Source organism: Simochromis diagramma, unplaced genomic scaffold (assembly GCF_900408965.1).
Source record: "Simochromis diagramma unplaced genomic scaffold, fSimDia1.1 OVJJ01000433.1, whole genome shotgun sequence".
Classification (NCBI taxonomy): Eukaryota; Metazoa; Chordata; class Actinopteri; order Cichliformes; family Cichlidae; genus Simochromis; species Simochromis diagramma.
The window spans coordinates 2,850,424-2,870,983 of NW_024387031.1; the positions used below are offsets into that span (position 1 = coordinate 2,850,424).

Here is a 20,560-nt window from a genome sequence, read left to right on the forward strand (position 1 = left end):
GAGTTTGCAGGTTAGGAATGAAGGTAGTCTGTCGGGCTTGTGTAGATGTGATGAAGTGTAACACCAGTGATCAGGGTAGATGGAGAGGGAGAGCAGAAAAATGGAGAAAAGAGGTGAATCATTTACCCTCAGGAGAGAAGAGAAGGATGCAGTCGAGAGGAGAAAATCTGAGAGATAAGAGACCTGATGGGACAGGAGGAGGAAAGAAAAGAGCAATGAAGAGGAGAATCATTGAAAAGGAAGGAAAAAAGGACACTGTGGAGAGAGGGAGAAAAACGAAAAGTTGGAGAGGATGAATCAAGTGGAAAGGACAAGAAAGGCAGGAGAGAGGAGAAAAATGGACATGCAGGAGAAGAACCGTGAAGAAAATTAAGGAGATGAGGCTACTGAAGAGAAGGAAGGAAGGGGAGGAAGAGGAGGGATAGGAGAGGACAGGATGAGTGATCAGATATCTGAGGAGGCAGCGAGAAGAATAAATGACAGAGGTGAATAATTCGTCCAGATTTCCAACTTTTATCATTACAACCCCGGCTCAGGGATCAACAGAATGTGTTGGTTTAATAACTTTTCACCACAGCAAGGTGATGTTCTGGAGATCAAGTGTTATGGAATAACTGGAAGGTGACAAAGAATGATCTTGGATAATCATCCCAGTGCCTCACAACAAGAAGGTACTGAGTTTGATTCCACCATTAGGCCGGGGTCTTTCTGTGTGGAGTTTGCATGTTCTTCCTGTGCGTGGGTTCTCGGGCTTCCTCCCACAGTGCAAAGACATGCAGTTAGTGGGGGTAGGTTAACTGCAAACTCTAAATTGTCCATAGGTGGGAATGTTTGCCAGTTGTCAGAACATGCAAAACAGTGCAAAAATAACATGACAAAACTCTGTTCAGACAGTGAATGGACTGACTCTTATATAACACTTTCCTAGGTACCTAGATTACTCAAAGTACTCTATACAACATTCAGACACTTTCTCTAAACTGTGTGCTTCCCACACATTCACACTCTTGACATGCAGACTGGAGGAACCAGGGATCGAACCGCTAACCTTCCTGACCTACAGCAGACAAGAGCTTCTGGACATCTGGACTCACAACTCCAACAGTTTTATCGCCGATCTCCGACTCATCCCAGAGATCTCCAGAACACCGGAGGCTGCCCACTCTCCCCGGCCGGGCGGAAGTGCACGCAGACGGCGCCGAGATTGTAAACAAAGGCGAGGTAGGCGCGGAGGGCTACGGGCTAAGCTAAAGCTAACACCACACCGGCTGCCTTTACCCAGTATTTTTCTCGCCAATGTCCGTTCTCTGGCAAACAAAATGGATGAGATACGGCTCTCCATCACTAACAACAGACGGATTATGGACTCAAATGTCATGTTTTTCACCGAAACATGGCTGAACAACAGCTGCCCGGACAATGCTATCGAGTTAGCAGGACGCCACACACACCGAGCCGACAGGCTAGCAGATGACTCCGGCAAGACCAGAGGTGGAGGTTTGTGCATTTATATTAACAATGCTTGGTGCATGAACTCCACTACTACTGAGAGTCACTGCTCACCTAATGCGGAGTTTTTAATGGTCAAATGCAGACCTTATTATCTCCCCAGAGAACTCACTTCGATCATACTCACTGCCGTGTATATACCCCCCGACGCTAATGCTAGGTTGGCCATGAAAGAACTTTCTGCAGCCATTAACAAACACCAGAATAAACACCCCGAGGCTGCTTTTATTGTTGCTGGCGACTTCAACCACACCAACTTAAAGACAGTCCTCCCCAGATTCCACCAACATGTCTCCTGCCACACCAGAGGAGACAAGACTTTAGACCATGTGTATTCCAATCTGGCTGGAGCCTACAAAGCCACACCCCTCCCCCACATTGGACAATCGGACCATCTCTCCCTGTTCCTCACACCTCGGTATTCACCACTCATCTAACGTGTGAAACCTGCTGTGAGGACAATTAAAGTGTGGCCAGAGGGGACAGACGCAGTGCTCCAGGACAGATTTAAAAACACAGACTGGAATATGTTCACCCACACAGACCTGGATCAGTACGCCTCATCTGTACTGGATTACATCTCCGAAACCACAGACAGTGTCACCACCCAGAAACGGATCACCATGTACCCCAACCAGAAGCCTTGGATGAACCGGGATGTTCGTCTCCTCCTGAAGGCCCGCAACACCGCCTTTATGTCAGGAGATGCACACGCCTACAGCACAGCCAGGGCTAATCTAAAGAAGGGCATCAAAAAAGCCAAACACCATTACAAAAAGAAGGTAGAAGAACACTTCTCCAACTCCAACCCCCGACGCATGTGGCAAGGACTCCAGACCATTACAGACTACAGGACCACCAAACCCTCCCCCGCATCCTCTGATGTCTCCTTCCTCAACGAGCTCAACAACTTTTATGCTCGTTTTGAGCGACGGAACCCCACAACCACAACCAAAGCAGACATGACGCCAGACCACCAACCTCTGACTCTCTCCCCCACCGATGTAGGAGCGGTGCTGAGCAGGATCAATGTCCACAAGGCTGCAAGCCCTGATGGCATCCCCGGGCGTGTTCTCAGAGCGTGTTCTGGGGAGCTTGCAGGAGTGCTCACAGACATATTCAATCTGTCCTTGGCCCACGCTGTGGTACCGGCCTGCTTCAAATCCACCTCCATCGTCCCGATACCCAAAAACTCCAACCCATCTTGCCTCAATGATTACCGCCCAGTAGCACTCACCCCCATCATCACTAAGTGCTTAGAGCAGCTGGTCCTAGCACACTTCAAATCTTGTCTCCCCCCCACCCTGGACCCCCACCAATTCGCATACCGCCAGAACAGGAGCACAGAGGATGCAGTCTCCATCGCACTGCACTCTGTCCTCTCACACCTGGACAACAACAACACCTACGCCAGAATGCTGTTTATAGACTTCAGTTCAGCATTCAATACAATCCACCCCTCACAACTCATCAGGAAACTGACAGACCTGGGCATCAGTTCCCTCATCTGCAAATGGTTACTGGACTTCCTGACCAACCGCCCCCAACATGTCCGGCTGGATAACCGCTGCTCATCTACAATCACGATGAACACCGGTGTACCACAAGGCTGTGTGATGAGCCCTTTCCTCTACTCCCTCTTCACCCACGACTGCAGACCTGCTGATGGTTCCAACACCATCATTAAGTTTGCAGATGACACCACGGTGATTGGCCTCATCAGTGACAACGATGAGGCCGCCTACAGGGAGGAGGTGAATCGTCTGGCTGAGTGGTGCGACAGAAACAACCTGCTGCTTAACACCGAGAAGACCAAGGAGTTCATCGTGGACTACAGGAGGAATGCTGACCCACATCCACCCATCCACATTAAGGGGACGGCTGTGGAGCGTGTGAGCAGCTTCAAGTTCCTGGGAGTCCACATCTCCGAGGATCTCACCTGGACGACCAACTGCTCCAAGCTGGTCAAGAAGGCTCACCAGCGCCTCTTCTTCTTGAGGACTCTGAGGAAGAACCACCTGTCCTCAGACATCCTGGTGAACTTCTATCGTTGCACCATCGAGAGCATCCTGACCAACTGTATAACAGTCTGGTACGGGAACTGCTCTGCCTCGGACCGGAAGGCGTTACAGAGGGTCGTGAAAACTGCCCAGCGCATCGCCGGAGCACCACTTCCTGCCATAAAAGACATCTACAGGAAGCGGTGTCTGAAAAGGGCTGGGAAAATCATCAAAGACCCCAGTCACCCATCACATGGACTCTTCACCCTCCTGCCCTCTGGGAGGCGCCACAGGAGCCTCCGGACTAAGACCACCAGGTACCGGAACAGCTTCTTCCCCACAGCTGTCAGACTCCTGAACTCTGCCTCCTGACATCTGACCCACGTTAAACTCATGGACTGAACATACACACACCCACAATGGACAACTGTACCCTCAAACACACAATAATAACATGGACTGAACCACCACTCACAACCACTAGCACTTTATATAGCCTCTGTAGAAACTATCTACACCCTCACTTATCTTAACTGCACTACTGTATAGCGCTGTGTAAATAATCATTCTGTACATTCGATAATCTTTAACCCTACAACTGTTTACAACTTGCATAGTTCCCATTTCTGTATAGCTGTATATCTCAGATTCTGTAAAGTTATTTATTTCATATTCTGTATAGTTTTTCATATTTATATCCTGTTCATAGCCTGTACATAGCTTGTACTCACTACAGCCTGTACATACTTATAGTTATAGAATATTCACAACATACTTCATACCGTGTACATTATAACATACCATAATAGACCCATTTCTGTAATATACTCACATATCTATATTATTGCTAATATATATTGTAATATATCTATATCACTAAAGCACTTCTGGATGGATGCAAACTGCATTTCGTTGCCCTGTACCTGTGCATGTGCAATGACAACAAAGTTGAATTCTATTCTATTCTATTCTATTCGATTAGCACGTGACCTGCTCTACCTCCTGAGCTACAGCCACCCAGTGGTAAACAGTAAACCATCACTAGGTTTTGGATAAAGTATACATTCACAAACCTGTCAAACCTGCATTTGAAACGCTGGCTACCATAGCAGTATAGTATTGCAACATGGCATTTGGGTTTCCTAACTAAAATAGGAAAATAGGAACATAAATAGTGCCATCATTGCCAGACCTGGCCCACATCTGGTTGACATACACCCTGCCATGACACCGGTCAGTCAGAAGTGCCAGCTTGATGCCAGATCCAGGGAAGACCTGTTTTCTATGAGCCTCGGCCACATGACCCAAACCACAATCGAGCCAGATATGGCATGCCATCACATAGACAGTGTCATCTATGCCAGGCCTACCTGGGCCATATCAGGATGACACACGTCTTATCATGCCAGAAGTCAGCCAGCAGTGCTGGCTTGATACCAGATCCGGGCCAGACCTCCTTGCTATGTGGGAATGGGCGGTGAGGTCAGTTAGGGGCAGCTTCACAAAGTCTTACAATGCTTCTAAATAAGAATACTTTTCAAAAGGTGTTCGAATTCACTGAGAAGGCTCGTCTAGCACAGCGTGAAAAGTCTAAGGCTACATCCACATTAATGCGTTTTCGTTTGAAAACGCATTGTTTTCTCTCCATTTTGGCCTCCTGTCCACACTGAGACGACGCTTTCCCCAAGGAAAAACGCATGGTTTTGAAAATGCTCTTGAAAACGCATACATTTCAAAACAAAGCTGTCCCATCGCAGTGTGGACACTCGAAAACGCATACATTTCAAAACGGAGCTGTCCCGTCGCAGTGTGGACACTCGAAAACGCAGACTTTCTAAAACGATGATGCATTTCAGTCATGTGATGCGGTCATGTGACCAATTAACCCTCTCAAGGCAGGCGTTGCCGATTTGCAACAGTTAAAAATTAACAACCTGATTACCCCACATACATATTTTATGAGTTTTTTTTACTCAGAAGTACCACTGCAGGACTTGGTTGTGCATTAGCAACAAAAAGTTTAATTTGAGCCTGAGAGGGTTAAACAAAGATAGCGGAGGGTATTATACAGCAGTTGTTTTGTTTGCTTTCAATTTTGACAGCCCTATTAAAGATTAATATCAGTTTGTACATGTTCCTTTTCTTCAAATTATTTAATTCTCACGCGCTTTGGCAACTTTGTACTTTTGTGTTACTTGCAGCAACAACTCCACCTCATTGTTTTTCCATTTAAAAAACGGTGCTTTTCCCCAACCTTTTGCTGCGACGTTTCACGGCGTAAGTCAAAATGGCAGACAGAAATGAGGCAGGCCAAATCTTCCTGTTCTTCTTGTATGCGCAGTACTGGAACGTACCGTATTTCACGACCATAAGGCGCACTTAAATCTTAGTTTCCGTTTAAAAAAGTGCGGCGCGCCCAGAGCGGTGGCCCTAGTGTGTAAGGAGTGAGCGTATAGAACACCATGGAACGTTAAGCGGTAATGTGGGTGTTCGTATATACCGGGCAACGCACATACCTGTGTAAAAGACAGTATGTGCATTATGCAGGACCGTGTGTTTCACAGAAAATGGCAGAGACACGCGTGGCACAGTTTAAACTGAGGCAACTACGCGGAGGAACATGGAAATCGAGCAGCGGCGAGAGAATTTAAGATTAACGAATTGATGGTTCACAAATGGAGGAAGCTGGAAAACAAGCTCCGGCAGGTCAAGAAAACGCAGCTGAGTTTCCGCGGACATAAGGCGAGGTGGCTCGAGTTGGAGGAAAGACTCGAGCGGTGGATCATCGAGCAAAGAGCGAGCGGGAGAAGCGTTTCGACGGTCACCATTCGGCTAAAAGCAGTTTCACTAGCTGAAGAGATGAACATTGAACATTTCCAAGGAGGTCCGTCTTGGTGCTTTCGTTTTATGAAACGGTGCCATTTTTCCATCCGGACCAGGACTACGGTAGCGCAGCAACTTCCAGCGGATTATAAGGAAAAGCTGGCCATCTTCCACTCCTACTGCAGCAAACACATCGGCGACAAAAACATCCAGCCCAGCCACATCACAAACATGGACGAGGTCCCGCTCACTTTTGACATCCCGGTGAGTCACACTGTGGAGAAGAAGGGGACCAGCACGGTAGTGATACGCACAACGGGGTATGAAAAGTCTTCTTTTACTGTTGTGCTTGGCTGCCATGCTAATGGACAGAAACTGCCGCCTATGGTGATTTTTAAGCGAAAGACTTTGCCTAAAGAGAAGTTTCCAGCAGAAATCATCATTAAGGCAAATGAAAAGGGCTGGATGGATGAGGAAATGATGAAAGACTGGCTGAGGGAGGTGTATGTAAGGAGACCAGGTGGTTTTTTCCACGCATCACCATCGCTGTTGATCTGTGACTCTATGCGTGCCCATCTCACAGCCGATGTGAAAAAACTTGTGAAGCAAATGAACTGTGAGCTTGCTGTCATTCCGGGAGGCCTGACAAAGGAACTCCAACCGCTGGACATCGGTGTGAACCGCCCGTTCAAAGTAAGGCTGCGAGCGGCCTGGGAGCGATGGATGACCGGTGGAGACCACAGTTTCACTAAGAGTGGAAGGCAGCGCCGGGTGAGTTACGCCACAATTTGCCAATGGATTGTAGATGCTTGGGCTAACATGTCTGCTGGCACTGTTGTTCGAGCTTTCGCAAAAGCCGGCATCGTTTCCGAGGAGCCGCACGGCACGGAAAGTGACTCTGACGGTGAAGACAGTGAACCTGGCATGTTTGATGGAGATTTAGCGCAGCTGTTCAATTCAGACACAGAGGATGAGGACTTCGATGGGTTTGATTGATGATAAAAATGTGAGTACCAAACTTTGTTTTGCTCCTGCTTTATTTTTAAATACGCACACTTGTATGCTTGTGTGTTGTTGATGATGACGATTATTGGTAATAAAAATGTGAGTACCAAACTCAGTTTTGCTCCTGCTTTATTTTTAAATATGCACACTTGTATGCTTGTGTGTTGTTGATGATGACGATTACCGGCAATAGAAATGTGAGTAAGGTACCGAATTCAGGTTTGCTCCCGCTTTATTTTTAAATACGCATACGGTACTTGTATGCGCCCTATGGTCCAGTGCGCCTTATGTGTGTGTTAGAAGCATTTTCAGCCGTTTCAATGTGGACGGACAACTCTGTGAAAACGACTGAAAACGCTAGTGTGGACGCGGAGCATTTTCAGACGAAAACGCTGTTTTCAAACCTATCTATAGTGTGGACATAGTCTAAGACCAGGCAACAAAGAAAGTTTGACTTGCTGAGCATCAGAAACACAAGAAAAATACAGAGAGTGTTCTCAGCAGCCAGAAGAAAGATGGATGCCACACAGAGAAGTGTGGACAAGTGGGTGAAAAATATGTCTGACAGACAACTCACCCAAGCAGAGACAAATCCCGCTAGTGGACTGATCACAGCCACAGAAACATTAATTCGAAACAACATTGCAGACGTGGAAGCAGAGCAACTACGGACAAAGGTTTTGGCCTGTCTCAGCAATGCAAAGCCCCCAGTATCCAGCTTCAAGCATGGAGGAGAGGAAGGCGCTCACATCACTTAGTAATGACAACAACATTACCCTCCCTCTGGCAGACAAGGGTAGGTTCATGAGAAAATTTTGCTGCTCAGTGACAAAAATACTTATGGGGCCCTGAAAGGAGACCCAGGAAGTGGTTACAGGAAGAGGATGATAAATTGTCTGAAATAGTTAGAACAAGACAATGCCACTGACTGGACCTCATACCACAGGCTATACCCAGGGGAATCTACACTAAGTCTATATGGTTTACCAAAGTTACATAAACAGGGTGCACCTTAGGACCAATTGTCTGTATGATCAACTCGTTTCTGGCTTCGATGCTTAACCCATTGGTAGGCAGCTCTGAACACCACATCCAGAACACCTTGGATTTTGTTAAGAAGGTGAGAGATGTCATTGTGGAGGCAGATGAAACAATGGTCTCATACGATGTTACAGCTCTCTTCACTTGTGTTCCAGTCACTGAAGCGTTGGAGGTAGCTCGTAAGAGATGACAGGATGACCCCAACCTTAGCAACAAGACCACTCTCAGCACAGACCAAGTGTGTTTGCTTTTGGAACTGGGTCCTCATTCCACATATTTCTCATAAAAGGGTCAGTACTAGGGCTGGGTATCGTCACTGATTTCTAGAATCGATTCAATTCCGATTCACAAGGTCCCGAATCGATTCGATCCACGATTCGATTTAATTCGATTCGATTCGATTTGAATCTGGGAAATTTTGACAGTCAGAAATATTATAATTCAGATCAGTACATTTACATATTTTTGTATCTATTAAAAGGAAGCTGACACACGCAAGACTTTATCAAAAGTGTGAGCATCACAGCAGAGGCCTTTGTGTCAAAGTAGCTGAAGATAAAACACAGAAAAACATGAAGGTGATTTTCCTGGCCTGGGATTTTATAAAAATAATCTGCAGTACATCAAAAACGAAAGAAAACCATTAATCAACACATGAACATTACCTCTGAAGTTAAAGCGGTTTTATTAGAGACACGGCTAAGCGTTTTGCATTTTGCTTAATTTTAAAAAGTTTAAATTTGTTCAATATTGAACGGCAGAAATTAGGTTTTCTTTTCGGAAGTAAGTAAAAGGGGAAAAAAAACGTCGGCCGACAGCGCTGTAAACAACGGTAGACTTGTGCGTAACAAGCAAGCGAATAATGCAGAAAAGAGAGAGAGAGAGAGAGAGAAAGAGAGAGATGTGCATGAAGTGTGATTTTTATCCTGAAAAGTCAGCAAAAGTCAGAGGGAATTCAAGACGATGTTTATGTGAAGCGTAGTTTGGATCTTCTTTTGCTGCTGGTTCGGTCAATATTGTTTGGAGAGAGATAAAACTAACAGCCATATGATCAGCGCAAAAAGGGCGTAAACACACAGCGCGGACCCGCGGATCAGAATCAGCGAGCTGTCGGCTTTCAGCCCCGACCGTCAGCTGAGAAAGGCGACATCTCACTGATTCTGATCCGCGGGATCCGCGCTGTGTGTTTACGTCTTTGTGCAGAAGCCGTGTACCTGCTCTCATTTACTGTCTTAGCTGTTTGGTGGTTGTTGAAATTTTGTGATCTTTCACCTGAGATTCTGGCATTTCGGGCAAAATAAATTAATATTAAAAAATCGATTCAGGATTTTAATGAATCGATTTTACGTTATCCAAGCCAGAATCGATTTTAATCGATAAATCGATTATAAAAACCCACCCCTAGTCAGTACTACAGACGGAAACATGGGTTTCCCAGTTTCACCCACTGTGGCCAATTTGGAAGAAGTGGAAAAGAGGCCTCTGTTATCTTACCCAGGTATGTAGATGACATACATCAATGGTCTTTGATCAGTGGTCATCACAATTTGCATATTAATATCAGGGTACTTTTTGTTGAATACAGCTCCGCCTTCAATACAGTCATCCCACACAAACTCACTCACAAGCTGGCAACACTCAGCCTACACCCCACCCTTTGTGACTGGCTACAGGACTTTTTGACTGGCAGGCCCCAGTCCGTCAAGATCGGCAACAGGACTTCAGCCAGCATTATTACAAACACTGGCGTTCCACAGGGTTGGTCCTCAGTCCCATGTTCTACATCCTGTACACCCACGACTGTGTCGCCTCCAATAGGGATAACACCATACTGAAGTTCGCGGACAACACAGCAGGGATTGGTTGCATCACTGGAGGGGATGAAGTGGCTTATAGGAGAGAGGTGGCCGGTCTGGTGTCATGGTGTGAGGACAACAACCTCACCCTCAACACTGATAAGACAAAAGAGATGATAGTGGACACAAGACCTCACCAGCCGCTGTTTATCCGGGGCTTTGAGGTGGAGAGGGTGAGCAGCTTTAGATACCTGGGCGTCTACATCACTGAGGACCTCACCTGGACACTGAACACCACACAGCTGGTCAAGAAGGCTCAGCAGCGGCTGTATTTCTTGAGGAAGCTGAGGAAATTTGGTATGTTGACCAAGATCTTCAGCAGGTTCTACAGCTTCATTGTGGAGAGCACACTGACCAGCTGCATCAGTGCATGGTACGGCAGCACTACTGCTATGGACTGCAAACGCCTGCAGAGAGTGATAACAAACGCGGAGAAGATCACCCCGCTGCCCTCTCTGCAGAGCATATACCATCGCAGACTCCAGAGGAGAGCTGACTCTCACCCCAACCGGTCGCAGCAGATAGCCTCCCCTCCCTGAGCCTAGTTCTGCCGGAGGTTTCTTCCTGTTAAAAGGAAGTTTTTCCTTCCCACTGTCGCCAAAGTGCATATGATTGTTGGGTTTTTCTCTGTATCTATGAAGCGCCTTGAGGTGACTTTTGTTGTGATTTGGCACTATATAAATAAAATTGAATTGAATTGAATTGAACTCCATCCTCAAAGACCCCACACACCCCGAACACGGACTGTTCACACTTCTAAACCTTTGTCCTGAGGGCAGAAGTGTCCAGAACATCCCGACTGAACAACTCCTTCTTCGCCACTGCTATCAGACTCTTGAACAGCTGACCTATTTTAACAGTAAAAATAACCTTTGCACATCACATCATCTTACATATCAAACCAGCATATTAAGCTCATAGCTCTTTTGCATATAAATCTATTTATATGTTTCAATTTTTGTTGTATGTATTTATTCATACTGTTTATATTTTATTTGTTCTAGTTCTATTTGTACATATTAACAGGCATCTGTGTGTGGACAGCAGAGAAAGAATTTCATTGCATAGAGAAATGCTTTTCTTTGTACACATGACAATAAACGTTTTGAATTTTGAATCTATTAATATGCAAATGTACTGTTTATAAGGTTGGGGAAACCTGCAGAACTCACTTGGATGAGTGACTAAACGTTTCTCCCACTAAAAACGTCCAGATGAACAGAATCAACCTTTTGGGACTTCCTTACCTTGATGATTGAGCATGCATCAAAAGATCAGACAGAATATTTACAGACTACAGGTCACTTAAAATGAACATTTGGCACAAGCAGCTCACAGAGATAATTCCAGGTGGAGGAAACACCCAGTTTCAGTTTGAGTGCAAGTTTTAGGGATAGACAGAAGGAATAACTCTTGAGGTTAATGAAGCCAACTTTTGGGTTGGCACTTTTTGGATGTTGGTGTATGTGAAATGGGAGGGTCTTTCAATGAAAATTACTAACATTGACTTTTGAGAGAGAAAATAAAGCATTTTTTTTTATCATGCTGGTTGTTAAAAAAGCATAAAGTGGCCCAAGAATGGAGCAGCTACTGCTTTCTGTATTGCCTTTTACCTGTAAGTAAAAAAGAGGCCACACCCCTAATAATGCAAAAGGGGAATTTTAACAACATCCTTCCTCATACAGGTGTTATGAAAGGGGAAATTATCTATAGAAACTAAAACAGTTTGTGTATCAGGCTGTAAATACGTTTATTTTTACATGGGAGTCTATCCGTTTTTTAAGTGATGACGTATGAATCCTGCTTCCGAGTCCAGACTACTCTACGTTTATTAAGGCTGTTGTGTTTTTAACATGTTTTAATGATTTGTATCTTGAAGTCAGTAATCACTGTTTACCTTTCTCGGGTTTTATTACCACTATTCATTTTAAAGCTCAGTTTTTAAACCCTTACGATGTAACTACATCCCAGCCCATGCAGGAGTATATTAATGGCTAACCTCGTATTGTGGATGGATTATCTCAGTTGTTTCTCCTGACTGAAGTTTGGTCTCTTTACAGCATCCTGCCATGTGAATGCATTTGTCCCTAACCATTGGGAACACTCACGTTAACTTTTATCGAGTGGAAAAAAGTTAGCGTTCATCCTCCAGCTTCAGTCTGTTTATATTATGCTAACATAGCTGTGTAGCTAGCCACCGCATAGCACATCATTATATACCAGCTAGTGCAGCTTCAGTAACCCTACTAACGTCACTGCTGTTTAGTTTTCTGTCTTCATTTATGTCTGAAGTGATAACAGAGCTGTATGTTTTAATCTTACAGAAATCCCTCAGTCAGAACATGGTATATCATCTTTAGATGGAAACTAGTGAGCTAACGTCCTGCTAAATTCTAACTCCGTTAAATTTCAGAAATTCTGTTTTCATGGATGCTTGGATGTTAAACTTTACTGTTACACCTGGTAGAGCAGCCACACCGATCATTTAAACAGTCAAGAATTTATACAGTGATCTCACTCTCAGTGATGCTGCAGTGTTCGTTTGATTTAGGGACCTGAAGCAAAGTTTGGACCCAGAAACAGCTAATGACATCAGACTTAAACACCAGATGGGACTGACTCTCTGCTGCTGCCTCTGCTGGACACTAGAGGAACTGTAGCTCTTTGTTTTCATATTTGCTGCATAGCAGATACACTTGTTCTGTTGGAGGGTTAATGATGTTCATTAACAGGTGTGCTCACATCTGTAGACAACGCTCTCTTTTTCTGCATTTTGTCGCATTATTTTATCATAACCCTCTAAAAGAAGATGATCAGTGCAGAGGTCTTATTTGAAGTACAGAAAAACAAGATGAGGGTACAGAATGATCTTGTAATCAATTAGCTATACAGTATAAAGTGGATATTATAGATCTACCAGCTTCTATAAGGTATAATTTCTCAAATGTGCAATTATACCAACCTTCGTGTGAATTTTAAAAAGACTGGAAAAAGAAAGTCTTTCTGTTATCTGGAGTTTCTCAGCAGGATGTAAACCCACCACAGTGTCAGTGCTCACACTTTAAGCACTCTGATCCTTCAACAAAGAGAAAAAAACCTCAGATGCAGCAGGTTACTTCAACCATCTCAAACTAAACTCTTCATCTGTTCCAGTCTTCCTGTGTGATCGAGTAGTAATGATACGGTGTCCATGATAATACTAACAAAAAGGTAGTAATGCTCTCTCAGATCAGCTGACAGTTTAAACAGCACCATGAAAACTGCTAAACGAAATCATGAAATCGGCCGACTTGAGAGACGATGCAGATCGAAGGTTCAAAGACAGGTTTTGATTAGTTTAGATTACATTTTAAAGATTGAGGACGTCTACGTGGAGCCTCATCCATAGAAATGCTGCTGTGATAAATGCCTTTTAGTACCAGACATTAAGAAATGATGGTGGACATGATGAAGCGAGCTGTTTCATGCCACATTTCAGACAAAAACAATGCACATTTTTTAACTGGAGTGATGATTGCTTCTGGTTTTTTGCACCAAGGGAGAAAAATGTGACACTGGAGATTTAACTGAGCTCAGGCCTGAAAGAACAGTCCATCAACACGACATCAGAGCCGTACAAACGCAGTAGGATGTGTGGCCACAAGCAAAAAGTTCAGTGTTAGACTGTTACTGCAAAAGTAATCTAATTACTTTCTGCAATGACTAAGTAAAGTATGCATTACTTTCTTCATAATTTATTTTTCTGGAGGTTAAACAGCGGGGTGGCGCAGTTTGTGTAAAATGTGTTGATCTCCAGCACCCTGACCTGTGCTGCGTATCGCTGTGAGGAGAGACTACGAGCAGGTGCAGCAAGTCTGAAACCCCGATGAATTGATTTTCCTGCCTGGACTAATTCTCCTGAGGTCTTGCTGGACGTCATGCATCACCAGAATGTGAAAACTGCCAAATAACTCATGGGGAAATATGTGAGTATTGAAAAGTGCAGTGAAGGAGTGTGAGTGCTTTATCAGAACCTGTGATGATGATGTGTTTGATGAGCAGGAGGTGCTCAGGTGCTTCTGAAGTGTGTGTCGCTGTCAGAGTTTTACTCATCGATCACAGTGAGTCAGCTGTCAGGCTGCCAGCGCTTCGTTTTTCTCACACCTCAAACGTGTCGGGGAGTCCTCTGCACGAGCCAACAGCTCATCAGTGCCTGAGAGCCAAACTTCAGACTCTTCAAGACTTTCACAACAAAAGAGCCATTAAAAGAACTCATCAACCTCTCAGGCTGATGTTAGAGTGGCTTCTGTGAGGACTCCGGGGTACCACATGCTCTTTTTATTTCTCTAAATATTCTTGCAGGTATATTACAATAACCAAGTAACTGCACGATTATGACTGTTTTATGGTTTTTATAAGATTTCTCAGTTAGGATATCATCAAAATATCACGCAAACATACTGAACTACACAAACATGAAAGCATGTCGGAGCCATCGCCCTCAGAAAAATGGACCAATGGATCAATCCACTAATTTTTAACTCCCAAATGATTAAATTCCTATGTGCTCACAGACAAACACAGGAGCAAAGAGAAGTGCTTTCATCTCATCATTGGATCCATCAGTCAATTAAACTTTATTAGCTTTTCATGCTGGTTATAGGCGCTTCACAGGTGACTGAAATATCTAATAAAACAGAACAAATGACCCAAAAGATGATTTTAAATCAAAATAAATACATGCAAAATGCAAAGCTAGAGTTTATTTATCTTGGAAAACTTGGAAAATGCTTGCAGCACAAAAATATAAAACAACCAACCTGCAAAGAAAAGTAGTATTATTCAAGCAGAAAAGAGTTCAATAAGTGAAATCAATAAAATTGAACAGAAATAAAACGATTCATGCTGGGAACTCTTAGAGAGACATTCACTGATGTAACCGAACATCTGGTCACATCTGTTCTGGAATCACAAAGTTCCAAAAACTCAAAGAAATCCTGCTGACGAGCATCTACCGGGAGGTCAAGTGTACCTGCTTTCCTGAGCTTCCTGTTCCTGAACACGGAGACGATGACCAGCAGGTTCCCGATAACATCCACCACGATGGTCGCGATGAGGACGCCGGCCAGCAGGGTGGCCACCCAGGGCACGGCGTGGTGCTGCGGGGCCTCTCCTCCCGCGGCCGGCGTGGAGTTGCGGGGCCCCAGGGTGCCCGCCGCCACGGTGGGCTCCCGGTCCTCCAGGGGCATCAGTTGCGGGAGGTGCCGGGGGTCGACGAGTCGCATCGGGTCCATTCAGCGTCACGCGAGGGGGTCAGAGCTGCGCGCGACGCCGCCTTTGGGCGTGCGGTTGTCCGGGTGAAGCATGCCGACGCGTCTGCGCAGGACTTTTCCCGCCTCACGGTTCAGTCACAGTCACAGCTCCGCGCCGCTGTTGTCACACTCACGTGCGCACAGACGCCTCTGTCCGCGCGCAGCAACTCCGCGCGCTTATAGCGCCCAGCCTGCGCGCAGCCGCTCTACGTCTCCGTCTGAGGAGAGGAAGACACCTCCAGCACTGTCTCCTCTGCTCCTCCCTCCTCTCCTCCCTTTCCTCCTCTGCTCCTCCTCCCTCCCCTCTCTCTTCTTCTTTTACTATTTCTCATCTCTTCTTCCCCTCTTTCCTCCTTTCCTCCCTTTTCCCCTGCCTCCTCTCCTTCCTCTCCTGCTGCATCTCCATCTTCTCCTCTGTTGTGCTGTTTGAACCATTCTAATGGTTAATGTTCTAAATGATAATAAATGCCCATTCTATTATTTTCTATTGTACTGTATTGTGAGAAAGAGGAAATAAATCAGGAAGGTAGAAGAAGTGTGGTTAATGCTTTTGAAGTGGAATATTTGAACCCTGACCCCGTGATCTCTCTCCTTGCTAAACCCAGATGCTTCCAAAATCTCAAAGTTTGTGGCAGGAAGCCCCGAGGGCAAATTTCTCCCATTGGCACAAGAAAACATAAATCCCTTAACCCCCCCACCACCACCACCACCACCACAGATCCACGAAAAGGACTCATATAAGGAGGTGCTCCAACAGGTCATTTACAACAGCACTCATCTCTGATTCTGAGCACAACTTTTCGTATCTTAAATTCACAAAGTGACCCATTTTACTCTGAGCTGATTTTTAGGAACTGAGATGTTCTTCCAGGGAGTGTAGAGAGGTGAATATCCAGGCCACAGACAGGAGGAGAAAGAAGGCATGAGTAACATTAGTGGCCCACAGATGGGCGAAGGTTTTCACGATCTGCGGGACTAATGCAGTGTTTTACTTAATCACCCACAGATTTGACTGAACTAATCATCTTAGACATGGGAACAATGATGGAATCACCTCGCTTCACAGAGATGAGACCAAAAATGTAATCATGTTTTTTCAGATGAAGTGGAAGAAAAAAGATGGACTCGTTAAAAACACATCAGCTGCTGCCGTGCTGCACCTGCTCTGTGGCCAAATTCATTGTCATCGGCTTCTTACATGAGCAGGAAATGTGCTTCTCATCTTCAGTCATCTTTGTTTGTTTGGAAAGACGTCAGAGAAAAATTCCAGCGTCATGCGGTCGATTGCTCGTCTTTAGCGTCGTGCTGGTTTGTTTTTGTCTTTTCTGTGTTTGAGTCATCCACTTTCAGACAGTTGTGTCTCAAACACCGGTTCCTGCTCTGTCCCGTCTGTGTTTCCTTTGTTTCTACTACATTTTGTATTCTAAGCTATACTGATTGGAGTTTCTGTCCTGATGTTCTGACCTCTTACACCGTCTCCACGTAAGCTTCCTATTTTGGTTGCACTTGCTCCAAATTTGAGAAAAGTTGGCTGAGCGTGTGCTCTGTCAGGTTTCCTTCTGCAGACAGACTTATTTTGCATATTTAGATTTGTGCAGGTTTTGAAAAAGGTGAGTCCATCATTTTTTCTTGATATGGCAAATAGTGTGTCGTTCAGTAATGTAATAAAACATGTTTGGTGTGTTTAATGAGGCCAGGATGCTCGGCTGTTAAACACACATAGTTTGTGCCGTATCTGTCATATCTCCATATGCTGAATAAGAAGGGGAACGAATAGCAGAGGGGAGATGAACATGACTCCATTAAATGTGCTGAGTGATGTTTGATTTTTAAAAATCCTTTACCAAAGAATGCCCACATTATAAGTTAGAAATCTCACAAAGAAATGACAGAGTGGGTGAAGCTCCGTGTCATGGCGGTGCTTCACTTCCTGTAACTTCCTGTAAGCTGTCACAGTCGCCAAAATGAACAAAGAGTTCCAAATTTAACTTTGGAGTATAAAAGGAGATTTGGGGTGACAGCTGTTTGTGAAACATGTAGCTACAGGCCTCATTTCCTGATTTTGATGAAAAATCTGCTGCTGAGCTTCTGAAGTACCAAAATATTCTCTATATTTTTATCTTCATGCAGAAGATTAGAATGCATTCCCATCCATAATTATCCTGCGTTCACAAGATAAAAATAATTTGTCTTCCTTAGAGGGTTTGGTATGCTCACACATCATCCCGCTGCTGCTGCTGCTGCTAAGCCCAAACATGGATGAAAGCTGGATTACTCAGATCTATGTTCCATCCCTGGTCACTCCATCTAAAATCAGTACAACCTGACCACTTCAGAATCCGCTGATTTCTTTGTTATACAGTCTCTCCACCAAATCCTCCCGTTAACAATTAAAAAATTCAGAGACACAGGGAATCATGTCTGGACGATGTAAAAACTTTAACAGAGCGTAAATGTTTCTCACTCCCAAAGATTTCATGTAGATATCTTGTGAAATCCTCATGAAGATCAGATGTTATGAGCAGAGATGGGCAGTAACGTGTTACTTGTAATGCGTTACTGTAATCTGATTACTTTTTTCAAGTAACGAGTAAAGTAAGGGATTACTATTGCAAAAACGGTAATTAGATTACTGTTACTTTCCCGTAGGAACGCTGCGTTACTAAAACCGTGATTTTTTTGCGAGAATGTCTCATGACAGTGACGTAAGCAAGTGCGATGTTCGTGACAACAGCTGTGTGCAGATCAACAATGGATCATATATCGAGTGCAGGAGAGAGTATGAGCGTGCAGCGTTTAAAGCGTGGAAGTACTGACCTTACTTTGAGTTTGATTCCATAAAAAGTGACAAAAACATTAGTGTCCGTTGTGCGTGGGAAGAAAACATAGCACAGAGTGCGCTACCACGTAATGGGAAATTCACAGAGAAACTCATGGATTCTTCAACCCACCGCTGCGGCACATCTGCACCAGGATAAACCTCTGCCTACCCCACTCCTGCTTTACAGGTGAAAATAGAGCAACAGGACCGCTAGTCTTTGATTTTATTTATTTTCTGCTGTGGTTTATTTGCATCTATTTGAAAGAGTGAGTGTAAACCAGGGGTGATTCTAGGATCAGAGCTTTGGGGGTGCTGAGCACCCAGAGAGCTGCCCATCCAGGCAAGGTAAACTTTCCTCGTCACGATGAGACTTCTTCCCTGTCTCTGTCAGTCCCTGCATCCTTAAATGTCTCCAGTTGTCCCGAGTTCCCTCTGACTGTCCCCTTGGTGCATTTAAACCCCTGGTCCTCCCTGTCCTCGTCCTCTGTTGTCTTCATCTCCATTATCAGTCATCATAATTTTACCATCTCTGTGCAAGTCTGCAAATTTCTTTATTAAATCATAAGATTCTTAAATTCATCAAGTCTCTCTGTGCCTGGGTCCTCGTCACAAAACATGACATCACTGTTTTGTACATTTTAACACAATTTAATCCCCACATTTGTGAAAGAAAAGCAAAACACTTTTTTGAAAAGTCTGTAACAAAACCATCAAATCTGATCAAGGTTATTTAAATGCTGCAAAAGAAGAATGGATTGGAATTTTTAAAAAATACATATACTAATAATGGATTGCATTTATATAGCGCTTTCCGGGGCCCTCAAAGCGCTTTACAATTCCACTATTCATTCACTCACTGGTGGAGGCAGCTACACTTGGTGACAGAAGCGAGGCTGCCATATCGCGCCATCGGCCCCTCTGGCCATCACCAGTAGGCGGCAGGTGAAGTGTCTTGCCCAAGGACACAACGACCGAGACTGTCCGAGCCGGGGCTCGAACTGGCAAACTTCCGGTTACAAAACAAACTGCCAACTCTTTGAGCCACGATCGCAGTTTCCTAACATTAATTACTGCGGGAGAATAATGAATGATGCTCACTGTGAGTAAAAAGTAAGCTGGGTGCATTTTTTGGACAGAGATTCACTTTTAGTGTATGTATAATACAATACAGATACATAAAAATACACTCCAAAAATAGAAGAGTCCTTGAAATGTACAAAATATTATTAAAAAATTTAAAAAACGGAGACACCTTAGCCTCTGGTACAATGTATACAATGTATGAAAAGATCTTTACTGCAGATATTAATATGGCTCTGCAGATTTTTTCTTTTCTTTTATCCTATGTCGCCTCAGCTTGAGGTTGGTAAATCTGTCTATCACATTTTGGTGTTCAAGTCTCTCAAGCATCTCTTTCTCAACTGACATCACAACCAGGTGCTGGAGTCTGCTTTGACCCATGGTCCTTCTCAGCCAGGTATGGAGCTGACTCAAGACACTAAAAGACCTCTCACAGCTACAGCTGCTAACTGGGTTTGTTAGGGCAACCTGAATAACAGTGTTCAGTTTGGGGAAGATCTGATTATCCAGAAGATTGTACAATGTTAACATATCTGGGATGGCACCAGCCTCACTCTTGAGCTTCAAAAAGTCTCTGGCAACCGTGACTTCCTCTGACTGAAGCTCAATATGGTAATGCAGTGCCAGGGCTGACAACCCAGTTTGTTTTACAGACTGTGTATAGCAGCTTTACAGTTTTTTTTTTACAGCCGCTAGGACAGATTTCACAATACTTAGGTCACTTTTGCAAAACTCTGCACACAATTCCCCTAACTGACCTTCAGCTTGGCAAAGCAGCTCATTTCACATTCAAAATGCACTACAACTACCAAAACACTTTATTCAGGTCTCAAATAAACTCATTCTTCCAGAACACTAGCAAAGGTTGACAGCCGACAAACACACTTTGTCACCCACAAAACAATGACCTAAAAAACACTAACAACATGTAGCATTACACAGTGTTTTCTTGTGTAAAACAAGGACACATCTCTGTTTATAATTTCAATATATGTTACTGGAATGAATCAGACATCATGCAGAATTCGTTAATATTTGTTTATGTATTTTTATTTTTTTGCACTAAGTAATCCCAAAATACAAGAATTTGTATACACACCATCCACTGATACACATACAATAGTAATGCTAATC

At 44.3% G+C, this 20,560-nt stretch overlaps 1 protein-coding gene and 1 long non-coding RNA gene across 2 annotated transcripts in view; one reads left to right on the plus strand and one right to left on the minus strand.

Annotated features, from left to right (window-relative positions):
• Nucleotides 1-16,188, minus strand: part of mtnr1al (melatonin receptor type 1A like) — a 40,531-nt gene extending 24,343 nt beyond the window's left edge. Inside the window, exon 1 of the mRNA XM_040043194.1 lies at nucleotides 15,246-16,188. Coding sequence (XP_039899128.1) covers nucleotides 15,246-15,507 — 262 coding nt within the window. The 5' untranslated portion in view covers nucleotides 15,508-16,188. The remainder of the gene's footprint in view (nucleotides 1-15,245) is intronic.
• On the plus strand, nucleotides 472-18,622 carry LOC120740705. The gene is made up of 3 exons (XR_005697450.1): nucleotides 472-829; nucleotides 1,217-1,221; nucleotides 18,612-18,622. It is a non-coding gene; the product is annotated as an uncharacterized LOC120740705 (long non-coding RNA).
• The last annotated feature ends 1,938 nt before the right edge of the window (nucleotides 18,623-20,560 follow it).